Consider the following 27,952-nt stretch of genomic DNA (forward strand, 5'->3'; position numbering starts at 1 on the left):
CCAGCATCGTCTGTTCCTTCAAGCCCAACCAGCATGAGGTAATTGCCATCCTAGGGGAGAGCCACACCAGTCAGGGCAGCCAGAGCAGCAGTAGCCACAGTCCCAGCAGAACCCCTAAGGTCACTCACCCATTCAAAGACATAACAGCCAGTATAGGAGACCAATACTTTCCTGGAGCCATCTGGAGTCCCAGATACCAAGAGCCCACACTCAGAGTCATTCTGCAGAACGTGTGCCTCCCCCTCGGTATCTAGGGAAAGAGGAGACAGCAGCAGAGGTTTCAGCATCCCACGTTGAAGACGGGGTCCGCTACAATCCTACCCTTCTGTAGGAAAAAAGGCCCTAGCCAGTATCAGGGTCTGGGCCAGCAGGGGTGTGTGAGGGAAGAGCCAAGACCCAGCAGCCAAGACCATCTAGATCTAGGCACAGCACGCCACCAAAGCCCGTGACTGCTAGGTCATACAAACAGCCCCCTGGTTACACAAGATGCACTGAAGCCGTTAGACAACACTTCACATCAAAACCTGCCCCTTTCTCCTCATTCCAGGCATACACCTGCACTGTGCCAAAATACAGCAGTAAGAAAGCCTCTTGACACCACCCTCACTTACCCCAAGTAGTCAGCACAAAGGAAGCATTCCCTTCCCAGCCTGGAGGTAAGGTGAACTGCAGGCTTTCTTGGCCACAAACCAGCAGGGTGGGATCAGAAAAAACACTACCCTGAGCCCCCACAACCCAAACAAGGGGACCAAGAAAGCCCCAGAAGAGCACAGCTCCAAATGCAGCCCTAGACTGCCCTGCAACACCCATCCTGCTCTCTTGCTAAGGACCATAAAGCAGCTGCTCTTAGCCTAGCCTTTTAAATTGCAGAGCCAGCTGGGACCAGAAATTCCCAAAGTGTCCAGGTGGACCCAGCCCAGCAGTTTAACACCTTCCATTGCTCTCACCTGGCTCTGAACCCAGCGCAATCTGCTTGCACCCTTTGAAGGTGTGCAAGCAGGAGCTGCGCTTATGTCAAGAGACGAGCCTGCATTCATATCACTAAGCTGAGAGGAACTCCTCTGTGCAATTTACTGTCCAGCCCCAGGAGGGTCTTCAAACCCTTTTTTCTCACCCCGAGTTCTTCCCGCTGCTGGCCCATGCAGGAGATCCACCAGCTTTTCCCCATGTACCCTACTGCTGCTCTAATTGCTCATTACATGGCATGAGTGCAAGAAGCTGCGTGACAACGCTCTTTTGCTCTTTTAAAGGAGCCGCCGCTTCAAATGCCGGACATGGGGGTGCCAACATAGAAGCACAGAAATAGCCCTCCACGTGAAATCTGTGGAAAACTATGGCGCTCGGGCAGGCTTTGCACACCTAAAAGGAGGTGATTCCCCTTAAACGGTCCTGGCTGTGGACTACAGCCCCGTTTGCAGTCCAGGGCTGTTCCGGGCATGGCTGCTAGGTGGCAGGACCATGTGCTCTGTGGGACGCCCACCCCCAAAGGCTGGCCAAGTGGGCTGACAGGATGGGCCTGAGACACAGGTAAGGGGAGCCTCTGTAATCCCAGAGAAAGCCTCTGCCTGCCAGCACCCATCGCCTGCCTGTACCTGCAGCGTGTCTCACGTAGAGCCTTCTCTCTCCCTCGCCACACATCAGGCTACAGCACCCACACTGAGTAAAAGCCTTATTTCCATATGGGAAGGCCATCTTTCCATACAGATGTTTCTGTATTCATGCAATGGAGGCGTGGATGTCTTCACGCTGCTGCAGGGGTGGCACGCACATAGTTGGTGCGTGCATTTTTGTGCCCTGCTTTTAGCAGCAGCAGCGCTGGCATAGCCTGTGCCGCCGTGTTCTTTTGTAATCTGCTTATTTCTTTGGGACTAGATCATCCCTAGATCGTCTAATCTTGACCCTTAATAACGCACTGCCGTTGGTAGCCACCCACACTCCTGCTCTCAGCAGACCCTCCGGACGGCTGCCCAGCCCCACGCAGCAGGCAGCGTGCCCACCCCTCCAGCCAGCCCTCAGCAGCAGGCATGGGTCGTAGCTGAGTCCAAGGGAGGTGTTTCCTTTGCTCTTCCACCTTAGCCCACAGCCCATCGCTCCTCTACAGCAGCACAGGATGCCGTGATCCCAGCCGGCCAGCCGGGTGAAGAACGTCACTGTGCCTGCCCTGCGCGCTGCTTCTTTCATGTACCAACCAGGAGAGCTGTTCCACAAAGTACAAGACCTTTTCCGCTGCTCTGCCCGGCAGAGACTGAAGCAAATGGATCTCGACAGGCTGCCTGCGTGGCTGCTGTTTGAGCCGCGCTCACGAACCAAATGGGCTTGTCCCAGCGCCTGCCTGGGCACCGGGCAGCCACAGTGGAGAGGAACCTGGGGAAAACATTTGGACTTTGGCAGGGAGGGAGGCTTCATCTCTGTAGAAGCTTGTGCCAGGACAGCTTGCCCAAATCTCACAGCCACCGCGTGACTGCTGAATGCGTCACTTCACTGCATTATCTGCTGATAAATGGGTAAAAAATAACAAATAAATGAAGCACTTTGGAGCTATAGAGATAGCTTTCATTACACTTCAACCCACCAATACTTTGTTTATGCTCATAGGAAAAATTATCTACAGGTACGTGAAGAATAACTCTCTGTGAAACAACACTGGGAACGCTGTAGATCCCCCAGGCAATACCTGTGCTGAGAACGGTTTCAGGTAAGTGCCCTTTCCTAATTTCGACGTGCAGACGCTTGACAGCTGTGTTGGAGGACGTGGAGATGGGAGGTGATGAAAATGAGCCTGAAATTCACGGAAACAAGATGCTTTGTTCAGAAGAAGTTGGGATAGGCAGCGGAAAGCAGCTTGGCTGAGAGGAAACAGGCAGGTCTCTCTTCCTCGCAAATCTCTTCCTCATCCATTTAATAGTTCTCACGCAGTACAGTGACCCAGCTGTAAGCACCAATTTAGCTAGCACTCAAGACCACCACAAACAGGACGATGCAGAAGATGAAGGTAGGGCAGGCAAAAAATCTCTGTAGGCCACTAGCCTGAAGCTGACCCCAGCAAGCTAAAATCTTCCTGGGATATCCATCAGGAGAATCCTCTCCTCCTAACAATTTTGAGCCTGGAGACTGGGACAGACATAGCGGCAGTGTAGGAGTAGCCCTGGCTGTAGAAAGCTCTCTAGAGCTTCTGTGGAAAGAATAGTAAGTATTAAGCACCACCACAAAGAAGTGCTGGAAAGAGGCGTAGAAAACGCCCTGCGCATTGTGGGAGTGCCTCTGACGAGATCGCTGTGTCTGGCTTGTACTGTGCACCATATGTGGCACAAACTGGCAGTGCATGGAGGAGAGACTCGGTCAAAACAATCCTCCACAGAAGGTGAACAGTATTTGCCGACAGCAGGGACATCCACACCAAGCTTCCCGGGGATGAGGGGTGCTGGCAGCACAGTGGGCAGGAGAGGCATTTTGCAGTGCCACCTTCTGAATCAAGGTCCAAAAAGAGAAGGCTCAGGCAGTAAGCCTTCTACACAACCATGGCAGTTTTCCTTCAAGCTTGTGCTTTAGTTTAGAAAAAAAGAGAAAAAGCTACAACGCTGGCAGCCTTTTCTTTGACTATCCCCAATATGTGCCTCCAATTAACTTAAAACCAAAGCTCCTGGTGAAGATGGAGAGGAGGGCATTTCAGCCTGGCCTTCCTGGACTTTCACGTGAACGGAGAGGACAGACCAGTCCTGCCTACTCTTAGCATCTGCAAACAGAAGTGAGTACTCGGAAAACCCTGGAATACTACTGTGACATGAAAAGGTCTGTGTTTTCCCACAGGGACAGGTCTGAGTGACTAGTCTTATGTGTTTTCCTCCCTTGTAAACCCCCAGTGTGTCTGCCAGGGCGGTGGGAATATCTGGAATATAATGATTTTATTCTGACAAAAATGAGAAAGCTTGAAAGTATTCCCAGTTCCAGGGCTCTTGCCCAAAGTGTGTCTCAAACTGTGAGGTAGAGCTAGGAAGTAAGCCCTCGTCCCCAGGATCAATGGCACTTTACAGGGAAGGTGGCAAGGCAATGAACTCAGGCAGCAGAGAGACCTCCTGTAGCCATGTAAACTCCCATGAACTCCGCTTTCACCCAGAGCGACATGAACTCCCATGAACTGCCCTGGCAACATCTGAGCCGATGCAGAGGAGTTCACGTCAGCGGATAAGCAACTAGCCCAAACTTGTTGGCAATTCAGTTTTTCCACCAAAGTATCAAGTACAGGTCTTTAAGAAGTGAAATGACATTTAAAAAGAACAGCTAGCAAATTATTGCACCAATGCAAGAGAGCAAGGATGACGTAAGAACTTACGGGGAAGCTGCAGAAACTTTTGCAAAACTTCGCTAGCTCCTCTGAGTGAAGGGGAAACTCACGCTAACACGCTGCGGCACAGCAAACCCAGCACACTCCAACCAAGCACCTGGTTCACCCAGGCCCCTCGCTGATTCCCACCAAGTCCCATGTCCCCTATCCTCGCAACACCTTCCGCTCAGTGGGATGAGTCCTGTCTGCCTGCAGAAGTGTCGCAGCTCAGGAAAGACAGAGGGATATGGCCAGACTGAGCGAGCTGAGCACAGGCAGTGCCACAGCCCTGAGGGTCCTTTCTACCCGCCGTTGCCACTGCTGTTGGGACCTCGCAGGTACACAGCCCCAGAGTGGGCAGGAAGCCTCCCCAGCTCTTTTTGAAGCCCTTGCAACACACCAGACATGCTCTGCAGTCTCCCAGAGCACCTCTGGCCCTTCCAGGGGAGCAGTTCCTCATGTTGGAGTCAGACAACAACTAAACAGGGAACTCGTACGTGCCAGCTTCTAGCAGTAGCTTGGGTGCGCTGCTTGGGTCATTGCCAAGTGCAAGGAGTAGTGGCCAGGTTGCACTGACCTATACCCAGCCTCTCACAAGCGCACCTCTGGCTCAGCTTGGGAAGCCATTGCCCAGAGACCCTCTGGCATTGCCCAGAGACCCTCTCAAGAGACCCATCTCAAGATTTCTCTCTTCTCTACCTGCTTCTCTCACCCTTTCCTCTAGGAGACCTCAAAGAGGTCAGAGTCCCAAGGTCTAGTCCCCTTTTCTTATGTCTTTTTCTTATCTCTCCTGGCAAATCCTTTCTCATCTATTGTGATGTCTGGAGACCTTTCTGCCCTTGCCAGACGGATATTTTATACTTTCCCCTCCTGTGAGGCCAGACATCTCTAGGGAGAGAGACCGAGGCAATTGCTGTGCATTGAGGAGAACACGTCAGTATGTTCTTTGGCACATCACACGCAGTGCGAACTCCACTGATAATGTCAGGAAGACTTCAGGAACAAGCAAGGATGGCTCACCCCACTGAGAGCTTGTACGATTAATACCAAAGAACAGAAAATGCAAATAGCACTGAAGTACTTCCGAGATACTCTCGTGACAGTGAATTTCCAGGAGCGCCTGAGTCGAAGAGTGTGCCCCTAGTATGATCTCTTTAATAATAAACTTTAGATGAAACAAAACAAGTTTTATGAACACATTGTAAATTTCTTAACCTCAGTTGGCCTCTGCAATTGTTTGAGATAAGGTGTGTCTTTGATGGCCAATTAACACTGAGAGAAGTCCTAGTTTCATAACACAGGGCAGTCAAACAAATGATTGACTACTAATATTGACTGACTCAGCCACGTTATCCAAAACCTGCTGTTGAGGTAACATAGCTAGCATAGCCCTTCGGTATATAGACTCGGGCTCCGGCAGCCAGAGTCACTCCCTCCTGAGCCACAGAAGCAAATGGAGCTCCTGGGAGCAGCCACTGTTGTCCTCCTGGTTTGCATTGCTTGCCTGCTCTCCATCACAACATGGAGAGGGAGGTCTGGAAAGGGGAAGATGCCTCCGGGACCAGCTCCCCTTCCCATCCTAGGTAACTTGCTGCAGGTGAAACCAGAGGACTTGGCCACAACCCTCCAGAAGGTGAGGCCACTTTCTTCTTCTCTCTTACTTTCTTCTGTGGGCAAGAAGTGTGTGGGACCTGTGCGTGGGGACAGTCTGTGACCATAGCTTGATAAGCAGCTATCCCAGAGGAGCAGAAAAGCCATGAGGATCTCAGCTGCTCCCCCGCACTGCTGTTGTCATTGTTGCACAGGGCCTGATAGCTGGGAACCCTCCACACCTATATTTATCAGGAGAGGACGAAAACTTGACGTTGCTGGTCTGTGAGGCTGCACTGCCTGCCGTGGGATGCAGCAGCAAGGCCACTTTTCAACTCCTCCTCCCGCTCTGCTCCATGGCCATCTTCTGTCTTGCATTTTGACAGCTCAGTGAAGAGTATGGACCAGTGTTCACAGTGCACCTGGGCTCTGACCCAGTGGTGGTGCTGCACGGACATGATGTGGTGAAAGAAGCCTTGGTTGATCGCGCGGACGAGTTTGCTGCCAGAGGACGCATGCCAATAGGAGACAAGGCGAACAAAGGATTAGGTATGTTTGCTGAGTGAGCTCCTTCTGAGGAGAAGGCAAGGGCTGAGCATTCATTTGGCAGATCAGGGCTGGAATGTACCATGCAGGAGGGAGGACTCTGGGGAGTGGGTGGGTCCTACCTGGAGAAGGGAAGGCAGAGTGGGCTGTAATTGCTGCCTTTCATCACCCAAAGCGGGTAGTAGAGAAATGGAGTCAGATTGATCTTAGTGATGTGCAGTGAAAGGGCAAGCGGCAACAGCCCCCAGCTGCAGCGAGGGGAATTATGTGCAGATACGAGCGATGAATTGTTCACAAGGAGGTTGGGCATGTGGTGGAGAAGGCCAAAAGCAGGCAGGTGGACTACAGTACCTCCATAGAGTGTCTCCAAACCACAGTACTCTATGACACTACCGTGACAGTGCTCTCCCAGGGACAGGATTCGCTCTCACTGTGAGCCTCTGTTCATCTCACACTCAGCACACCCAAGCCAGGTCTTTGCTCTTCCTTCTTCCTCTGCAGGGATTATTTTTAGCAACAACCAGGAGTGGTTACAAGTCCGTCGGTTTGCTCTCAGCACTCTGCGCAACTTTGGAATGGGGAAGAGGAGCATTGAAGAGAGGATCCAGGAGGAATCTGAGCACTTGCTAGAAGAGATCAACAAAACAAAGGGTATGCTACAGTTTCAATATGGCTTATGTTTGCAAGAAAAAGGACTGTATTAAGGGAGACCCATGTCTTTAGCATAGAATAGAATTAGCACGTGCTTTGTCCATGCACCAGCTGCCCCTCGTTACAGAGCAGTAAATAATTCCGTGATCACATACTGTTCTTTTTGGGGACCCTTCTGTGTCGTTCAGAGACTCTGTTCTGGTATTTCCACTAACAACCAGAGCCCAGGTTACCCACAGTAGCCATGAGTAGCCATAGTTGGTTTTCTTTATGGTTTGTAACTTTTCTGAAATCCCAGGAACGCCTTTTGACCCAACCTTCACGCTGAGCTGTGCTGTCTCCAACATCATATGCTCCATTGTCTTTGGGAGACGATATGACTATAAAGACAAGAAGTTCCTGGCCCTGATGAATAACATGAACAACATCTTTGAGATGATGAACTCCTACTGGGGACAGGTACAATCCAGTAGGCATTTTAGTGTGTCAGCATTCTCCTAGGGGAGCAGGGAGCCTTCCTCCCAGTGAAGTCCCATCTCAGTTTTCTAAGTAGGACCCCGTCAGTGCTCTGCTGCACAGGAGGGAATTCATTCAAGAGCAAGACGCACCCTCACCAATGGAGAGATGAGGGTGCTTCCCCCTAGTCCTGACACCCTTCTTCTCCGCCTAAGGTTCCTACCACTAAGCAAGCCCCTGCTGCCCTGTCAGACTGCCCAGCCTCACCGCCCTTCTGCTTGTCTCAGTTGAGAGGGTTGTGAACTTCCTAGGCTTTTTGGTAATATCAAAGGATGGGGCAATGGTCATGCTAGGGACCCTCCTGTTTCTTTCTTTCCAGCTCTACCAGATGTTCTCAAATATCCTGGATTACTTGCCTGGCCCACACAACAAAATATTCACAGAATTTGATGCTTTAAAAGCCTTTGTGGCAGAGGAGGTGAAGATACACCAAGCCACCCTAGATCCCAGCTCCCCTCAGGATTTCATTGATTGCTTCCTCACCAAAATGCAGGAGGTAAGGAGACAGCGTACAGCCCCAGCTCATCCCCAACACACCTACACTGAGCCCCTTCCCTCTCCTAAGTAACACAGACATTGGGACGATCCCTTCCCAGGCAGCTAGGCTGTGCAGTGGGAAGGCACCAGCAATACCCCAGATATTGCCTGTGCTAGAGCTTATAGCTCTGGGTCTGCACACTCACCAGCCCCTACCTGCACCGCTCTGGCGTTGAGCTTACTGCACAAAGATAGCATTGCAATGTCCCAGGTGGCTGCTGCAGCTTAGCAGAGAAATGCAAGAGCTCTAGGTGAGAAAGAAGGCCTGGGATGACACAAGAAAGGGCCACTTTTCTCAGCCCAGCCAGAGAAACAGCCCAGCCTTTTCCCTAGGAGAAAGAGCACCCCAATTCCAGTTTCCACATGAAGAACCTGATAACCAGCACCTTCGACTTGTTCATTGGCGGGACTGAGACAATTAGCACGACTGTAAGATATGGGCTTCTGCTTCTTCTCAAATACCCGAAGATACAAGGTACCAGTCTGTGACCTCTTCCTCTCTAGCTGTTCCCCTGGGCTGGGCACGCGTCTAGCACCACATCCTTCTCCCAACTTTTCTCCTCTCTCTCGCACATTTTACCCAAATGGGCAAAGTCCTTGCACTGTCATTCCCCAGGGTAGGCATTAGAAACCCCTCAGCTTCACTGGCATCATCATCAGCTGCACTCCCTTCACAGCCAAGGACTTGACTGTGTGTCTTTACCGCCCAGTACTCCTATTTAGTCAAGTCACTGGGAGGACATTCTTTGCATGGGCCGCAGTGGAACTGTGTTCTAGTCAACACCAAAACCAACATCAGTGCTCCTGTCATCTGTGATGTGTGATTTGTGGGCAGCTTAGGGCAACCTGTTTAGGTAGGTTTGGTTTTATTTACCCATTTTATGGTTTGTGCTCCTCATGACAGAGAAAGTTCAAGAAGAGATTGACCGGGTAGTAGGACGATCACGAAAACCTTGCGTGGCTGACCGGACCCAGATGCCCTACACAGATGCGGTGGTCCATGAAATCCAGCGCTTCATCTCCCTCGTCCCCCTGAGTGTCCCTCGCGCTGTGACCAAAGACCTCTGCTTCAGAGAGTATGTCATTCCCAAGGTTAGTGGGCAAGGTCCCTCAAGTTCAGCAGCACTTTTGCTCTTAGGCTGGCAGTTACAAGCCAGAAGCTAGACGTGCAGTGGCCTGACCTAGTATCACCCAGCCCTTCAGGAAGGTGTTATCCTCAGGCTCCTGTAGCTCACTTGCAGCCCCTTGCTGCCACTCCGTGGGCCAAGACTGGAACAGTAGCTCTGCCCAACACCTTTGCTCACTTGCTCCGCAGCTTTATCCATCTGCAGAAACACGGTGGTTCACAAAAAAACCAGAGCAGTGACTCCTCACACAAAAGGCAGCAAAGCCATGGAACTGCTCACCACCCTCCAGGAGAGCCTGTGCACATGCTTGCAAGCAAAGTCAGTTGGTGGTTATTGAGCACAGAAAACCCCAGAGCCACAAAGTGCTGAAGACTACGTTTGCAATCAAGGGAACGAGCAAAACCTCTTTGCCTGTTTTTACACACTTCTTGAGGCAGTCACTGCTGGCCATTGCCAGAGGCAGGCTGATGGGCTACAGCAACCCATGGCCTGGCCTGTCGCAGCAGCGCTCGTTGCTCTTCTGGCTGACTGTGTACAGCAGGGGAACAGCAGCACACAGGCTGTTGGCATTTTAATTTTCAGCTGTCTGTGTAAAATCAAAAGGCAGGACCCAGGGACCTGCTCAGCTTCTAGCAGATGGCTCTTGTGTCATCACTGTCGGATTACTTATCTCACACCCCCGCCAATGGCTGGTCAGGAAGAGGGAAGGAAGAGGACTGTGGCAGAAGAAATTTGTCAGGAGAGGGGAAAGCAACCTTTTGCTTTTCGGGGCTCACAGAAAAGAAGGAACATCTACAAGTTCATTATGGTGAAACACTGAGAAAGAGGAAGAATTAGGTGGGGTGTCCCCAGACGACTAGAGCAAAGTGAGGATAAATGGTCTGAAAGTGAGAGGGAGCATTCAGGAAGATCAGCCAACAATTGTCCCTGCTGTCCCATCTAGCAGGGTCTCCCTAAAGCTGCCTGCCCAAAGGCAAGGTCCCCAAAAGGAAACCAAAGGCACTAGTAGGACTGTGCCGGGATGCTCAGTCTTAACTTGGCAGGCAGTCGGATTAAGTGACCTAACTCACCTCCCCTTCACATTCTGCTCTTCTCCTTGTGTTATCTCAGGGCACCACAATCTTTCCTGTCCTCACTTCTGTCCTCCACGACAGTAAAGAGTTTCCAAACCCAAATGAGTTCAACCCTGGACACTTCTTGAACGACAACGGCACCTTTAGGAAGAGCGAGTTCTTCATGCCCTTCTCAGCAGGTAAAGCACTGGCTTTCTCTCTCTTCCTCTCCCTGTCGCCGTCGTCCTCCTCCTCTGGGGACCATTCTGCCTTTCCCTATAACACACACAATCCCTCTTCCCAGCGTGGTCCCACCGGTGCTTCCATAGGGCTCACTGCTCTCTGGATAACCCCTCCCTGCTGCTCCATTCCCCAGCTGCACCTCCCATCGTGTTCAGGCCTGGAGGCTTCTCAAACCTCCTACTGGGAGTTGCCGATGTAATGATGTGAATGGGATCTATTGACACTTTCTAAAAAACCTGTCATCTTCCGACACAACCACCGAAGTCATCCTTAACCATCCTCTCTTTCCGTGGTAGTTGCACTTTTCCCAGCACCTCTTACGTACCTCTCGGGCTACACGCAACCACTCACCTACCAATAGCCCCTACCCTCTGTTTTCTCATCTGTGCTTCATGTGCCCTTACTCTCTCTCACCTTGCCCTCTGTGACGTCCCCTCTATGCTCAAGACTTCTTCTGCTCTTGTTCTTCCTTCACACACCCAACCAAACTGCCAACGGTGGGCGTCCATCTTTCTCCAACAAACTATTCTCTTGCAAACGTCCTTAGTAATCCCGACAGTCGTCTCACTGCTGGAGCTGTATCTGGTAAATAAAGCTGCCTAACATACCTGCTTAGTACGAACTCTTGTCTACTTGGCAACACCTGTCGAGCACTATTTGCTGTTTTCACTTCCAGGGAAGCGAGTATGCCCCGGAGAGAGCCTGGCACGCATGGAGATATTCCTACTCATGGCCATCATCTTGCAGAACTTTACCTTGAAGCCTGTCGTTGACCCCCAGGAACTCAGCATAACCCCAACACTGAGTGGGACAACCAACGTACCTCCTGCCTACCAGCTCTGTGCTGTCCCCCGCTAAAAAGCACAGAAACTCTTTCCACGGTATCCTGAGCCTGGCTACTCCTTTTACATCTCCCTTACTAAAACCAATGGCAGAAGCATTGGCGCACCTCCCTAAGGCTTCCAGGAAGACAGCCCAAACACAGGTGCACAGAGTAGGCACCTTCAAAGCCTCCTGGAACTGCTCTACCACATCCCATGGAGGCCCTGGGTAACACTGCAGCCTGTTGCACTGATGCTCTCTCCGTGGGCTCCTTGAGCGCAGTGGCTGCATCAAATAGCTGATTTTCTCACACACACAGCTCCCATGGCTGCCCACGACCTGCTTCTCCTGCAGCATGTGTCCCACCAAGAGCAGCATGCTTTGCAGATGGTTAGCAACCACCAGAGAGTTAGAACACTCTCCCCTCAGTTCAGAGGCTGAAGCTCCAGCTGCCTTCACCCCCTCAATGGGACCTCTGGCTGGTCCAGGGCGCTCCTCTCATTTCTCAGGCACTCTACAGTCCAGCCTTTCCACAAGCTGGGAGCACCTGCCCTATGGCTCCTCTCTGTCCTTCTCCTACCATCTCCCCCAGGCCTTCTGTTGTCCTCGAGGACAGCCCTGCCTGTCACTGCGGCCACGCAGGACCCCCACGCGAATCAAGATAGGGCTGCTGAGGAGATCGTTTCTGTGGAGGGTGTCTCCTGCCTGAATCACACTCCCGTCCCACCTCCCAGCTGAAATGCCAAGGTACAGAGGAGAGAACAGTGTGAGTGAGAGGCCATGGTGGGTAAGGAACAGCTGAGAATGACGGGAAGTTGCCATCACAGGGGGTAAGTTCTGCAGCTGGAGTTGTATTCTCTTCCCACTTTTCTTGGGCATATCACTTCATCTCCCCTATGGTCTGGACTCCTTCTGCTAAATGAAAAGAGTGCATCCCTGTCTTTGCAGGCTGTTGGGAGAAGCTCAGGCACCTGAGCCATGGGGACTGCAAACAACTCTCTGGCTGCCCTTTTCTACCATCAGAATCACTGCGAGGATTTAGATGATATTTATTAAAATGAATGAACTTAAGTTTAGGAGGACAGCAAAACCAACTCTCCCAGAGACCTTGGGTATTCCAGGGGAATCTCATTTAGCTTCTGCATCTCAGAGGCGTCATTGCAAACGAGTTCTTCCCCTCTCCAAAGTCTCTTTTGTCCTGTCCTCCGTAGAATTTCATGTACGCACAAAGAGAAAACTCTCTTCTTCATAAACTGCAACCGCGTGACCCCTGGTGTCCAGGAAAAGGATCGTGTCTGTTATCTCTAGTCCCAGCCCCTACTCGGTGCTTTTCCTTCAGTGACAGGGTGGATGGTTTTCATAAATGGATTCCACCACAGGTGGCTCTCCTCTGGGCTTATTTGTCCTCGCGGGCTTTGCTTGTGTTTGGATGTCTGGTTTGCAGTGCTTGTCTTGATCTTCATTTACGTAGGTATTTCTTGTCCCCTGCATCATGATCATATAAAAGTCCTAGAGGTAAAACAATTTCTGTGATGGTAGTCACAAGGTACTCGGAGACCTTGTGAGTACTGCAGAGAATACAATATGCAGCATTTTCCACCTCTCTTTGGAAACATTTGGTGGTATTTTGAGTAAAATATCATATTTGCTCACATCCCAGGTTCATCCCTCTTTCTCCCTCCATTTTTGCCCACGCAGGATGCAGCTTTAATGCCTGTGTACTCTAAAACAATGGCAAACCATTGCTGGCCTCTCATCTAGGATTGCCTCAAATGGACAGAGGTGCAACCAGAAAGAGCAGTCACGTAGGATCGCCAGGCAAGCACAGGGAGAGACCTTACCATGAGCTCTTGTATTAGTTTTGTGTGGCAAGGTGTTGGTAGCAGGGGGGCTATAGGGGTGGCTCCTGTGAGAAGCTGCTAGAAGCTTCCCCTACATCCAATAGAGCCAATGCCAGCTGGCTCCAAGATGGACCCGCCAGTAGCCAAGGTCGAGCCCATCAGTGACGGTGGTAGCACCTCTGGGATAACATATTTAAGAAGGGGGAAAAAAACAGCCCAGCAACTGCAGCTGGAGAGAGGAGTGAGAATATGTGAGAGAAACAGCTCTGCAGATGCCAAGGTCAGTGAAGGAGGAGGGGAGGAGGTGCTCCAGGCGCTGTAGCAGGGATTCCCCTGCAGCCCGTGGTGAAGACCATGGTGAGGCAGGCTGTCGCCCTTGCAGACCATGAAGGTTCATGGTGGAGCAGATATCCACCTGCGGCCCGTGGAAGACCCCACGCTGGAGCAGGCGGATGCCCAAAGGAGGCTGTGACCCTGTGGGAAAGCCCACGCTAGAGCAGGCGCCTGGCAGGAGCTGTGGCCCCATGGGGAGAGGAGCCCATGCTGGAGCAGGTTTGCTGGCAGGACTTGTGACCATGTCGGGGACCCACACTGGAACAGTGTTCCTGAAGGACTGCACCCCGTAGAAGGGACCCATGCTTGGAAGGGACCCCATGCTAGAGCCAGGGAAGAGTGTGAGGAGTCCTCCCCGTGAGGAGAGAGGGGCGACAGAGACAACATGGGATGAACTGACCACAACCCCCATTCCCCATCCCCCTGTGTTGCGCGGGGAGAGTAGGTAGAGAATTTGGGCATAAAGTTAAGCCTGGGAAGAAAGGAGGGGTGGGGGGAAGGTGCTTTAAGATTTGGATTTGTTTCTCATTATCCTACTCTGATTTGAATGGTAATAAATTTAACTAATTTCCCCAAGGTGAGTCTGTTTTGCCTGTGATGGTAATTGGTGAACGATCTTTACCTCAACCCATGAGTCTTTTGTTATACTTTCTCTCCCCTGTCCAGTGCAGAGGAGGAGTGATAGAGCAGCTTTGCTGGGCCCCTGGTGTCCAGCCAGGGTCAACCCACCACAGCTCTGTAGGGCTACCCTTGAAGCCAGTCCTGCATTTAGGAACGCACTCAGCAGCACCGGTACACACCAATACTGCTCTACCAGGGAAGTAAGGAATCCCAGTTCACGGCTCCTCCAGGAGGAGGCATGCTTACCTGTGTTACCAAAGTAACAAGGCTTCACCCTGTCCCTAGGGTCATAGCAGCAGCCTCGCTCTTCACAGTCTCCCTGGCTGATAGGCAAGGAGGCACACAGCAGCCGGTCTTGGCTGAGGACAGCAGAACAGACACCACTGCTTGGAGCATCCAGGGCTGGAAGAAACAGCAGGAGTTTGCAGCTAAGGCACAAGGAGCAGGGGGGTAAAGACACAGAGGACACTGCTGGCAGATGTCTTGGTGACTCTGCATGCAAATCGAGGGAAGTTAGACTCAAGTGAGGGTGAAACACACAGCCTGGAGCTGGCACGGAAGCCTGCTTAGAAGGGACCTGCATTCCCTGGAACAGAGACTCCCCCTGAAGCCACGCACAAGAGACTAGACTGTATGGGATCTGTCAAGATAAAGTATTCTGGATCAACTCTGGTAGTTTGGAAAAATCATTGTACCCAGTCTCCAGCTCAGTCCCTGAACTTGCAGGGATCGATGCAGTCAGAACATGTCTAGGAGACATAAGGAACATTCACCTGCTGACCCTGCAGAGGAGGCACAAGCCCTCAGCAAGTTGGTGGCTCTTCTGTCTGAAACCCTTCTCCAGGGAGTCTTCTGCACAGCAGTAAGTCCCTCTGCCCAGCCCCAGACCGACTAGGAACAGACATCCAAAAGGAAGGGCACTCATCACCACAAGATACAAGCGGGACTTCCTAATGAGCTGTCAGTCTTACCAGGAAGGTCCACAGGGCACCTGAACAGCTTCTCTTCATGAAGAGCCTTTTGTCCAGCATCGTCTGTTCCTTCAAGCCCAACCAGCATGAGGTAATTGCCATCCTAGGGGAGAGCCACACCAGTCAGGGCAGCCAGAGCAGCAGTAGCCACAGTCCCAGCAGAACCCCTAAGGTCACTCACCCATTCAAAGACATAACAGCCAGTATAGGAGACCAATACTTTCCTGGAGCCATCTGGAGTCCCAGATACCAAGAGCCCACACTCAGAGTCATTCTGCAGAACGTGTGCCTCCCCCTCGGTATCTAGGGAAAGAGGAGACAGCAGCAGAGGTTTCAGCATCCCACGTTGAAGACGGGGTCCGCTACAATCCTACCCTTCTGTAGGAAAAAAGGCCCTAGCCAGTATCAGGGTCTGGGCCAGCAGGGGTGTGTGAGGGAAGAGCCAAGACCCAGCAGCCAAGACCATCTAGATCTAGGCACAGCACGCCACCAAAGCCCGTGACTGCTAGGTCATACAAACAGCCCCCTGGTTACACAAGATGCACTGAAGCCGTTAGACAACACTTCACATCAAAACCTGCCCCTTTCTCCTCATTCCAGGCATACACCTGCACTGTGCCAAAATACAGCAGTAAGAAAGCCTCTTGACACCACCCTCACTTACCCCAAGTAGTCAGCACAAAGGAAGCATTCCCTTCCCAGCCTGGAGGTAAGGTGAACTGCAGGCTTTCTTGGCCACAAACCAGCAGGGTGGGATCAGAAAAAACACTACCCTGAGCCCCCACAACCCAAACAAGGGGACCAAGAAAGCCCCAGAAGAGCACAGCTCCAAATGCAGCCCTAGACTGCCCTGCAACACCCATCCTGCTCTCTTGCTAAGGACCATAAAGCAGCTGCTCTTAGCCTAGCCTTTTAAATTGCAGAGCCAGCTGGGACCAGAAATTCCCAAAGTGTCCAGGTGGACCCAGCCCAGCAGTTTAACACCTTCCATTGCTCTCACCTGGCTCTGAACCCAGCGCAATCTGCTTGCACCCTTTGAAGGTGTGCAAGCAGGAGCTGCGCTTATGTCAAGAGACGAGCCTGCATTCATATCACTAAGCTGAGAGGAACTCCTCTGTGCAATTTACTGTCCAGCCCCAGGAGGGTCTTCAAACCCTTTTTTCTCACCCCGAGTTCTTCCCGCTGCTGGCCCATGCAGGAGATCCACCAGCTTTTCCCCATGTACCCTACTGCTGCTCTAATTGCTCATTACATGGCATGAGTGCAAGAAGCTGCGTGACAACGCTCTTTTGCTCTTTTAAAGGAGCCGCCGCTTCAAATGCCGGACATGGGGGTGCCAACATAGAAGCACAGAAATAGCCCTCCACGTGAAATCTGTGGAAAACTATGGCGCTCGGGCAGGCTTTGCACACCTAAAAGGAGGTGATTCCCCTTAAACGGTCCTGGCTGTGGACTACAGCCCCGTTTGCAGTCCAGGGCTGTTCCGGGCATGGCTGCTAGGTGGCAGGACCATGTGCTCTGTGGGACGCCCACCCCCAAAGGCTGGCCAAGTGGGCTGACAGGATGGGCCTGAGACACAGGTAAGGGGAGCCTCTGTAATCCCAGAGAAAGCCTCTGCCTGCCAGCACCCATCGCCTGCCTGTACCTGCAGCGTGTCTCACGTAGAGCCTTCTCTCTCCCTCGCCACACATCAGGCTACAGCACCCACACTGAGTAAAAGCCTTATTTCCATATGGGAAGGCCATCTTTCCATACAGATGTTTCTGTATTCATGCAATGGAGGCGTGGATGTCTTCACGCTGCTGCAGGGGTGGCACGCACATAGTTGGTGCGTGCATTTTTGTGCCCTGCTTTTAGCAGCAGCAGCGCTGGCATAGCCTGTGCCGCCGTGTTCTTTTGTAATCTGCTTATTTCTTTGGGACTAGATCATCCCTAGATCGTCTAATCTTGACCCTTAATAACGCACTGCCGTTGGTAGCCACCCACACTCCTGCTCTCAGCAGACCCTCCGGACGGCTGCCCAGCCCCACGCAGCAGGCAGCGTGCCCACCCCTCCAGCCAGCCCTCAGCAGCAGGCATGGGTCGTAGCTGAGTCCAAGGGAGGTGTTTCCTTTGCTCTTCCACCTTAGCCCACAGCTCATTGCTCCTCTACAGCAGCACAGGATGCCGTGATCCCAGCCGGCCAGCCGGGTGAAGAACGTCACTGTGCCTGCCCTGCGCGCTGCTTCTTTCATGTACCAACCAGGAGAGCTGTTCCACAAAGTACAAGACCTTTTCCGCTGCTCTGCCCGGCAGAGACTGAAGCAAATGGATCTCGACAGGCTGCCTGCGTGGCTGCTGTTTGAGCCGCGCTCACGAACCAAATGGGCTTGTCCCAGCGCCTGCCTGGGCACCGGGCAGCCACAGTGGAGAGGAACCTGGGGAAAACATTTGGACTTTGGCAGGGAGGGAGGCTTCATCTCTGTAGAAGCTTGTGCCAGGACAGCTTGCCCAAATCTCACAGCCACTGCGTGACTGCTGAATGTGTCACTTCACTGCATTATCTGCTGATAAATGGGTAAAAAATAACAAATAAATGAAGCACTTTGGAGCTATAGAGATAGCTTTCATTACACTTCAACCCACCAATACTTTGTTTATGCTCATAGGAAAAATTATCTACAGGTACGTGAAGAATAACTCTCTGTGAAACAACACTGGGAACGCTGTAGATCCCCCAGGCAATACCTGTGCTGAGAACGGTTTCAGGTAAGTGCCCTTTCCTAATTTCGACGTGCAGACGCTTGACAGCTGTGTTGGAGGACGTGGAGATGGGAGGTGATGAAAATGAGCCTGAAATTCACGGAAACGAGATGCTTTGTTCAGAAGAAGTTGGGATAGGCAGCGGAAAGCAGCTTGGCTGAGAGGAAACAGGCAGGTCTCTCTTCCTCGCAAATCTCTTCCTCATCCATTTAATAGTTCTCACGCAGTACAGTGACCCAGCTGTAAGCACCAATTTAGCTAGCACTCAAGACCACCACAAACAGGACGATGCAGAAGATGAAGGTAGGGCAGGCAAAAAATCTCTGTAGGCCACTAGCCTGAAGCTGACCCCAGCAAGCTAAAATCTTCCTGGGATATCCATCAGGAGAATCCTCTCCTCCTAACAATTTTGAGCCTGGAGACTGGGACAGACATAGCGGCAGTGTAGGAGTAGCCCTGGCTGTAGAAAGCTCTCTAGAGCTTCTGTGGAAAGAAAAGTAAGTATTAAGCACCACCACAAAGAAGTGCTGGAAAGAGGCGTAGAAAACGCCCTGCGCATTGTGGGAGTGCCTCTGACGAGATCGCTGTGTCTGGCTTGTACTGTGCACCATATGTGGCACAAACTGGCAGTGCATGGAGGAGAGACTCGGTCAAAACAATCCTCCACAGAAGGTGAACAGTATTTGCCGACAGCAGGGACATCCACACCAAGCTTCCCGGGGATGAGGGGTGCTGGCAGCACAGTGGGCAGGAGAGGCATTTTGCAGTGCCACCTTCTGAATCAAGGTCCAAAAAGAGAAGGCTCAGGCAGTAAGCCTTCTACACAACCATGGCAGTTTTGCTTCAAGCTTGTGCTTTAGTTTAGAAAAAAAGAGAAAAAGCTACAACGCTGGCAGCCTTTTCTTTGACTATCCCCAATATGTGCCTCCAATTAACTTAAAACCAAAGCTCCTGGTGAAGATGGAGAGGAGGGCATTTCAGCCTGGCCTTCCTGGACTTTCACGTGAACGGAGAGGACAGACCAGTCCTGCCTACTCTTAGCATCTGCAAACAGAAGTGAGTACTCGGAAAACCCTGGAATACTACTGTGACATGAAAAGGTCTGTGTTTTCCCACAGGGACAGGTCTGAGTGACTAGTCTTATGTGTTTTCCTCCCTTGTAAACCCCCAGTGTGTCTGCCAGGGCGGTGGGAATATCTGGAATATAATGATTTTATTCTGACAAAAATGAGAAAGCTTGAAAGTATTCCCAGTTCCAGGGCTCTTGCCCAAAGTGTGTCTCAAACTGTGAGGTAGAGCTAGGAAGTAAGCCCTCGTCCCCAGGATCAATGGCACTTTACAGGGAAGGTGGCAAGGCAATGAACTCAGGCAGCAGAGAGACCTCCTGTAGCCATGTAAACTCCCATGAACTCCGCTTTCACCCAGAGCGACATGAACTCCCATGAACTGCCCTGGCAACATCTGAGCCGATGCAGAGGAGTTCACGTCAGCGGATAAGCAACTAGCCCAAACTTGTTGGCAATTCAGTTTTTCCACCAAAGTATCAAGTACAGGTCTTTAAGAAGTGAAATGACATTTAAAAAGAACAGCTAGCAAATTATTGCACCAATGCAAGAGAGCAAGGATGACGTAAGAACTTACGGGGAAGCTGCAGAAACTTTTGCAAAACTTCGCTAGCTCCTCTGAGTGAAGGGGAAACTCACGCTAACACGCTGCGGCACAGCAAACCCAGCACACTCCAACCAAGCACCTGGTTCACCCAGGCCCCTCGCTGATTCCCACCAAGTCCCATGTCCCCTATCCTCGCAACACCTTCCGCTCAGTGGGATGAGTCCTGTCTGCCTGCAGAAGTGTCGCAGCTCAGGAAAGACAGAGGGATATGGCCAGACTGAGCGAGCTGAGCACAGGCAGTGCCACAGCCCTGAGGGTCCTTTCTACCCGCCGTTGCCACTGCTGTTGGGACCTCGCAGGTACACAGCCCCAGAGTGGGCAGGAAGCCTCCCCAGCTCTTTTTGAAGCCCTTGCAACACACCAGACATGCTCTGCAGTCTCCCAGAGCACCTCTGGCCCTTCCAGGGGAGCAGTTCCTCATGTTGGAGTCAGACAACAACTAAACAGGGAACTCGTACGTGCCAGCTTCTAGCAGTAGCTTGGGTGCGCTGCTTGGGTCATTGCCAAGTGCAAGGAGTAGTGGCCAGGTTGCACTGACCTATACCCAGCCTCTCACAAGCGCACCTCTGGCTCAGCTTGGGAAGCCATTGCCCAGAGACCCTCTGGCATTGCCCAGAGACCCTCTCAAGAGACCCATCTCAAGATTTCTCTCTTCTCTACCTGCTTCTCTCACCCTTTCCTCTAGGAGACCTCAAAGAGGTCAGAGTCCCAAGGTCTAGTCCCCTTTTCTTATGTCTTTTTCTTATCTCTCCTGGCAAATCCTTTCTCATCTATTGTGATGTCTGGAGACCTTTCTGCCCTTGCCAGACGGATATTTTATACTTTCCCCTCCTGTGAGGCCAGACATCTCTAGGGAGAGAGACCGAGGCAATTGCTGTGCATTGAGGAGAACACGTCAGTATGTTCTTTGGCACATCACACGCAGTGCGAACTCCACTGATAATGTCAGGAAGACTTCAGGAACAAGCAAGGATGGCTCACCCCACTGAGAGCTTGTACGATTAATACCAAAGAACAGAAAATGCAAATAGCACTGAAGTACTTCCGAGATACTCTCGTGACAGTGAATTTCCAGGAGCGCCTGAGTCGAAGAGTGTGCCCCTAGTATGATCTCTTTAATAATAAACTTTAGATGAAACAAAACAAGTTTTATGAACACATTGTAAATTTCTTAACCTCAGTTGGCCTCTGCAATTGTTTGAGATAAGGTGTGTCTTTGATGGCCAATTAACACTGAGAGAAGTCCTAGTTTCATAACACAGGGCAGTCAAACAAATGATTGACTACTAATATTGACTGACTCAGCCACGTGATCCAAAACCTGCTGTTGAGGTAACATAGCTAGCATAGCTAACATAGCCCTTCGGTATATAGACTCGGGCTCCGGCAGCCAGAGTCACTCCCTCCTGAGCCACAGAAGCAAATGGAGCTCCTGGGAGCAGCCACTGTTGTCCTCCTGGTTTGCATTGCTTGCCTGCTCTCCATCACAGCATGGAGAGGGAGGTCTGGAAAGGGGAAGATGCCTCCGGGACCAGCTCCCCTTCCCATCCTAGGTAACTTGCTGCAGGTGAAACCAAAGGACTTGGCCACAACCCTCCAGAAGGTGAGGCCACTTTCTTCTTCTCTCTTACTTTCTTCTGTGGGCAAGAAGTGGGTGGGACCTGTGCGTGGGGACAGTCTGTGACCATAGCTTGATAAGCAGCTATCCCAGAGGAGCAGAAAAGCCATGAGGATCTCAGCTGCTCCCCCGCACTGCTGTTGTCATTGTTGCGCAGGGCCTGATAGCTGGGAACCCTCCACACCTATATTTATCAGGAGAGGACGAAAACTTGACGTTGCTGGTCTGTGAGGCTGCACTGCCTGCCGTGGGATGCAGCAGCAAGGCCACTTTTCAACTCCTCCTCCCGCTCTGCTCCATGGCCATCTTCTGTCTTGCATTTTGACAGCTCAGTGAAGAGTATGGACCAGTGTTCACAGTGCACCTGGGCTCTGACCCAGTGGTGGTGCTGCACGGACATGATGTGGTGAAAGAAGCCTTGGTTGATCGCGCGGACGAGTTTGCTGCCAGAGGACGCATGCCAATAGGAGACAAGGCGAACAAAGGATTAGGTATGTTTGCTGAGTGAGCTCCTTCTGAGGAGAAGGCAAGGGCTGAGCATTCATTTGGCAGATCAGGGCTGGAATGTACCATGCAGGAGGGAGGACTCTGGGGAGTGGGTGGGTCCTACCTGGAGAAGGGAAGGCAGAGTGGGCTGTAATTGCTGCCTTTCATCACCCAAAGCGGGTAGTAGAGAAATGGAGTCAGATTGATCTTAGTGATGTGCAGTGAAAGGGCAAGCGGCAACAGCCCCCAGCTGCAGCGAGGGGAATTATGTGCAGATACGAGCGATGAATTGTTCACAAGGAGGTTGGGCATGTGGTGGAGAAGGCCAAAAGCAGGCAGGTGGACTACAGTACCTCCATAGAGTGTCTCCAAACCACAGTACTCTATGACACTACCGTGACAGTGCTCTCCCAGGGACAGGATTCGCTCTCACTGTGAGCCTCTGTTCATCTCACACTCAGCACACCCAAGCCAGGTCTTTGCTCTTCCTTCTTCCTCTGCAGGGATTATTTTTAGCAACAACCAGGAGTGGTTACAAGTCCGTCGGTTTGCTCTCAGCACTCTGCGCAACTTTGGAATGGGGAAGAGGAGCATTGAAGAGAGGATCCAGGAGGAATCTGAGCACTTGCTAGAAGAGATCAACAAAACAAAGGGTATGCTACAGTTTCAATATGGCTTATGTTTGCAAGAAAAAGGACTGTATTAAGGGAGACCCATGTCTTTAGCATAGAATAGAATTAGCACGTGCTTTGTCCATGCACCAGCTGCCCCTCGTTACAGAGCAGTAAATAATTCCGTGATCACATACTGTTCTTTTTGGGGACCCTTCTGTGTCGTTCAGAGACTCTGTTCTGGTATTTCCACTAACAACCAGAGCCCAGGTTACCCACAGTAGCCATGAGTAGCCATAGTTGGTTTTCTTTATGGTTTGTAACTTTTCTGAAATCCCAGGAACGCCTTTTGACCCAACCTTCACGCTGAGCTGTGCTGTCTCCAACATCATATGCTCCATTGTCTTTGGGAGACGATATGACTATAAAGACAAGAAGTTCCTGGCCCTGATGAATAACATGAACAACATCTTTGAGATGATGAACTCCTACTGGGGACAGGTACAATCCAGTAGGCATTTTAGTGTGTCAGCATTCTCCTAGGGGAGCAGGGAGCCTTCCTCCCAGTGAAGTCCCATCTCAGTTTTCTAAGTAGGACCCCGTCAGTGCTCTGCTGCACAGGAGGGAATTCATTCAAGAGCAAGACGCACCCTCACCAATGGAGAGATGAGGGTGCTTCCCCCTAGTCCTGACACCCTTCTTCTCCGCCTAAGGTTCCTACCACTAAGCAAGCCCCTACTGCCCTGTCAGACTGCCCAGCCTCACCGCCCTTCTGCTTGTCTCAGTTGAGAGGGTTGTGAACTTCCTAGGCTTTTTGGTAATATCAAAGGATGGGGCAATGGTCATGCTAGGGACCCTCCTGTTTCTTTCTTTCCAGCTCTACCAGATGTTCTCAAATATCCTGGATTACTTGCCTGGCCCACACAACAAAATATTCACAGAATTTGATGCTTTAAAAGCCTTTGTGGCAGAGGAGGTGAAGATACACCAAGCCACCCTAGATCCCAGCTCCCCTCAGGATTTCATTGATTGCTTCCTCACCAAAATGCAGGAGGTAAGGAGACAGCGTACAGCCCCAGCTCATCCCCAACACACCTACACTGAGCCCCTTCCCTCTCCTAAGTAACACAGACATTGGGACGATCCCTTCCCAGGCAGCTAGGCTGTGCAGTGGGAAGGCACCAGCAATACCCCAGATATTGCCTGTGCTAGAGCTTATAGCTCTGGGTCTGCACACTCACCAGCCCCTACCTGCACCGCTCTGGCGTTGAGCTTACTGCACAAAGATAGCATTGCAATGTCCCAGGTGGCTGCTGCAGCTTAGCAGAGAAATGCAAGAGCTCTAGGTGAGAAAGAAGGCCTGGGATGACACAAGAAAGGGCCACTTTTCTCAGCCCAGCCAGAGAAACAGCCCAGCCTTTTCCCTAGGAGAAAGAGCACCCCAATTCCAGTTTCCACATGAAGAACCTGATAACCAGCACCTTCGACTTGTTCATTGGCGGGACTGAGACAACTAGCACGACTGTAAGATATGGGCTTCTGCTTCTTCTCAAATACCCGAAGATACAAGGTACCAGTCTGTGACCTCTTCCTCTCTAGCTGTTCCCCTGGGCTGGGCACGCGTCTAGCACCACATCCTTCTCCCAACTTTTCTCCTCTCTCTCGCACATTTTACCCAAATGGGCAAAGTCCTTGCACTGTCATTCCCCAGGGTAGGCATTAGAAACCCCTCAGCTTCACTGGCATCATCATCAGCTGCACTCCCTTCACAGCCAAGGACTTGACTGTGTGTCTTTACCGCCCAGTACTCCTATTTAGTCAAGTCACTGGGAGGACATTCTTTGCATGGGCCGCAGTGGAACTGTGTTCTAGTCAACACCAAAACCAACATCAGTGCTCCTGTCATCTGTGATGTGTGATTTGTGGGCAGCTTAGGGCAACCTGTTTAGGTAGGTTTGGTTTTATTTACCCATTTTATGGTTTGTGCTCCTCATGACAGAGAAAGTTCAAGAAGAGATTGACCGGGTAGTAGGACGATCACGAAAACCTTGCGTGGCTGACCGGACCCAGATGCCCTACACAGATGCGGTGGTCCATGAAATCCAGCGCTTCATCTCCCTCGTCCCCCTGAGTGTCCCTCGCGCTGTGACCAAAGACCTCTGCTTCAGAGAGTATGTCATTCCCAAGGTTAGTGGGCAAGGTCCCTCAAGTTCAGCAGCACTTTTGCTCTTAGGCTGGCAGTTACAAGCCAGAAGCTAGACGTGCAGTGGCCTGACCTAGTATCACCCAGCCCTTCAGGAAGGTGTTATCCTCAGGCTCCTGTAGCTCACTTGCAGCCCCTTGCTGCCACTCCGTGGGCCAAGACTGGAACAGTAGCTCTGCCCAACACCTTTGCTCACTTGCTCCGCAGCTTTATCCATCTGCAGAAACACGGTGGTTCACAAAAAAACCAGAGCAGTGACTCCTCACACAAAAGGCAGCAAAGCCATGGAACTGCTCACCACCCTCCAGGAGAGCCTGTGCACATGCTTGCAAGCAAAGTCAGTTGGTGGTTATTGAGCACAGAAAACCCCAGAGCCACAAAGTGCTGAAGACTACGTTTGCAATCAAGGGAACGAGCAAAACCTCTTTGCCTGTTTTTACACACTTCTTGAGGCAGTCACTGCTGGCCATTGCCAGAGGCAGGCTGATGGGCTACAGCAACCCATGGCCTGGCCTGTCACAGCAGCGCTCGTTGCTCTTCTGGCTGACTGTGTACAGCAGGGGAACAGCAGCACACAGGCTGTTGGCATTTTAATTTTCAGCTGTCTGTGTAAAATCAAAAGGCAGGACCCAGGGACCTGCTCAGCTTCTAGCAGATGGCTCTTGTGTCATCACTGTCGGATTACTTATCTCACACCCCCGCCCCTACCCTCTGTTTTCTCATCTGTGCTTCATGTGCCCTTACTCTCTCTCACCTTGCCCTCTGTGACGTCCCCTCTATGCTCAAGACTTCTTCTGCTCTTGTTCTTCCTTCACACACCCAACCAAACTGCCAACGGTGGGCGTCCATCTTTCTCCAACAAACTATTCTCTTGCAAACGTCCTTAGTAATCCCGACAGTCGTCTCACTGCTGGAGCTGTATCTGGTAAATAAAGCTGCCTAACATACCTGCTTAGTACGAACTCTTGTCTACTTGGCAACACCTGTCGAGCACTATTTGCTGTTTTCACTTCCAGGGAAGCGAGTATGCCCCGGAGAGAGCCTGGCACGCATGGAGATATTCCTACTCATGGCCATCATCTTGCAGAACTTTACCTTGAAGCCTGTCGTTGACCCCCAGGAACTCAGCATAACCCCAACACTGAGTGGGACAACCAACGTACCTCCTGCCTACCAGCTCTGTGCTGTCCCCCGCTAAAAAGCACAGAAACTCTTTCCACGGTATCCTGAGCCTGGCTACTCCTTTTACATCTCCCTTACTAAAACCAATGGCAGAAGCATTGGCACACCTCCCTAAGGCTTCCAGGAAGACAGCCCAAACACAGGTGCACAGAGTAGGCACCTTCAAAGCCTCCTGGAACTGCTCTACCACATCCCAGGGAGGCCCTGGGTGACACTGCAGCCTGTTGCACTGATGCTCTCTCCGTGGGCTCCTTGAGCGCAGTGGCTGCATCAAATAGCTGATTTTCTCACACACACAGCTCCCATGGCTGCCCACGACCTGCTTCTCCTGCAGCATGTGTCCCACCAAGAGCAGCATGCTTTGCAGATGGTTAGCAACCACCAGAGAGTTAGAACACTCTCCCCTCAGTTCAGAGGCTGAAGCTCCAGCTGCCTTCACCCCCTCAATGGGACCTCTGGCTGGTCCAGGGCGCTCCTCTCATTTCTCAGGCACTCTACAGTCCAGCCTTTCCACAAGCTGGGAGCACCTGCCCTATGGCTCCTCTCTGTCCTTCTCCTACCATCTCCCCCAGGCCTTCTGTTGTCCTCGAGGACAGCCCTGCCTGTCACTGCGGCCACGCAGGACCCCCACGCGAATCAAGATAGGGCTGCTGAGGAGATCGTTTCTGTGGAGGGTGTCTCCTGCCTGAATCACACTCCCGTCCCACCTCCCAGCTGAAATGCCAAGGTACAGAGGAGAGAACAGTGTGAGTGAGAGGCCATGGTGGGTAAGGAACAGCTGAGAATGACGGGAAGTTGCCATCACAGGGGGTAAGTTCTGCAGCTGGAGTTGTATTCTCTTCCCACTTTTCTTGGGCATATCACTTCATCTCCCCTATGGTCTGGACTCCTTCTGCTAAATGAAAAGAGTGCATCCCTGTCTTTGCAGGCTGTTGGGAGAAGCTCAGGCACCTGAGCCATGGGGACTGCAAACAACTCTCTGGCTGCCCTTTTCTACCATCAGAATCACTGCGAGGATTTAGATGATATTTATTAAAATGAATGAACTTAAGTTTAGGAGGACAGCAAAACCAACTCTCCCAGAGACCTTGGGTATTCCAGGGGAATCTCATTTAGCTTCTGCATCTCAGAGGCGTCATTGCAAACGAGTTCTTCCCCTCTCCAAAGTCTCTTTTGTCCTGTCCTCCGTAGAATTTCATGTACGCACAAAGAGAAAACTCTCTTCTTCATAAACTGCAACCGCGTGACCCCTGGTGTCCAGGAAAAGGATCGTGTCTGTTATCTCTAGTCCCAGCCCCTACTCGGTGCTTTTCCTTCAGTGACAGGGTGGATGGTTTTCATAAATGGATTCCACCACAGGTGGCTCTCCTCTGGGCTTATTTGTCCTCGCGGGCTTTGCTTGTGTTTGGATGTCTGGTTTGCAGTGCTTGTCTTGATCTTCATTTACGTAGGTATTTCTTGTCCCCTGCATCATGATCATATAAAAGTCCTAGAGGTAAAACATAATTTCTGTGATGGTAGTCACAAGGTACTCGGAGACCTTGTGAGTACTGCAGAGAATACAATATGCAGCATTTTCCACCTCTCTTTGGAAACATTTGGTGGTATTTTGAGTAAAATATCATATTTGCTCACATCCCAGGTTCATCCCTCTTTCTCCCTCCATTTTTGCCCACGCAGGATGCAGCTTTAATGCCTGTGTACTCTAAAACAATGGCAAACCATTGCTGGCCTCTCATCTAGGATTGCCTCAAATGGACAGAGGTGCAACCAGAAAGAGCAGTCACGTAGGATCGCCAGGCAAGCACAGGGAGAGACCTTACCATGAGCTCTTGTATTAGTTTTGTGTGGCAAGGTGTTGGTAGCAGGGGGGCTATAGGGGTGGCTCCTGTGAGAAGCTGCTAGAAGCTTCCCCTACATCCAATAGAGCCAATGCCAGCTGGCTCCAAGATGGACCCGCCAGTAGCCAAGGTCGAGCCCATCAGTGACGGTGGTAGCACCTCTGGGATAACATATTTAAGAAGGGGGAAAAAAACAGCCCAGCAACTGCAGCTGGAGAGAGGAGTGAGAATATGTGAGAGAAACAGCTCTGCAGATGCCAAGGTCAGTGAAGGAGGAGGGGAGGAGGTGCTCCAGGCGCTGTAGCAGGGATTCCTCTGCAGCCCGTGGTGAAGACCATGGTGAGGCAGGCTGTCGCCCTTGCAGACCATGAAGGTTCATGGTGGAGCACATATCCACCTGCAGCCCGTGGAAGACCCCACGCTGGAG

General features: G+C 51.5%; 2 protein-coding genes and 2 long non-coding RNA genes across 5 annotated transcripts; 2 read left to right on the forward strand and 2 right to left on the reverse strand.

Moving 5' to 3' along the window:
• Positions 1-15,236, reverse strand: LOC128911562 (uncharacterized). Of its 2 annotated transcripts, none has more exons than XR_008467116.1 (4): positions 14,447-14,729; positions 12,513-12,914; positions 129-250; positions 1-50 (listed from the first exon to the last, which is right to left on the reverse strand). It is a non-coding gene; the product is annotated as an uncharacterized LOC128911562 (long non-coding RNA). The 2 variants fall into 2 exon arrangements; XR_008467115.1 differs by adding an exon at positions 15,172-15,236 and having other exon boundaries at positions 23-250; positions 14,447-14,602.
• LOC128911560 (cytochrome P450 2C9-like) lies at positions 5,775-11,614 on the forward strand. The gene is made up of 9 exons (XM_054206648.1): positions 5,775-5,954; positions 6,298-6,460; positions 6,959-7,108; positions 7,407-7,567; positions 7,944-8,120; positions 8,495-8,636; positions 9,066-9,253; positions 10,399-10,540; positions 11,260-11,614. Exons 1-9 carry the CDS (start codon positions 5,775-5,777, stop codon positions 11,439-11,441), a joined length of 1,485 nt encoding a protein of 494 aa, XP_054062623.1. The 3' UTR covers positions 11,442-11,614.
• Positions 15,225-27,273, reverse strand: LOC128911563 (uncharacterized). Its single transcript, XR_008467117.1, has 3 exons — positions 26,772-27,273; positions 15,353-15,474; positions 15,225-15,274 (listed from the first exon to the last, which is right to left on the reverse strand). It is a non-coding gene; the product is annotated as an uncharacterized LOC128911563 (long non-coding RNA).
• Positions 20,954-24,573, forward strand: LOC128911561 (cytochrome P450 2C9-like). The gene is made up of 7 exons (XM_054206649.1): positions 20,954-21,187; positions 21,531-21,693; positions 22,192-22,341; positions 22,640-22,800; positions 23,177-23,353; positions 23,728-23,869; positions 24,299-24,573. The coding sequence occupies exons 1-7, from the start codon at positions 21,008-21,010 to the stop codon at positions 24,556-24,558; spliced, it is 1,233 nt and encodes a 410-aa protein (XP_054062624.1). The 5' UTR covers positions 20,954-21,007; the 3' UTR covers positions 24,559-24,573.
• Positions 27,274-27,952: the final 679 nt, after the last annotated feature.

The sequence above is a fragment of the Rissa tridactyla genome, chromosome 6 (genome assembly GCF_028500815.1).
Source record: "Rissa tridactyla isolate bRisTri1 chromosome 6, bRisTri1.patW.cur.20221130, whole genome shotgun sequence".
Taxonomy (NCBI): domain Eukaryota; kingdom Metazoa; phylum Chordata; class Aves; order Charadriiformes; family Laridae; genus Rissa; species Rissa tridactyla.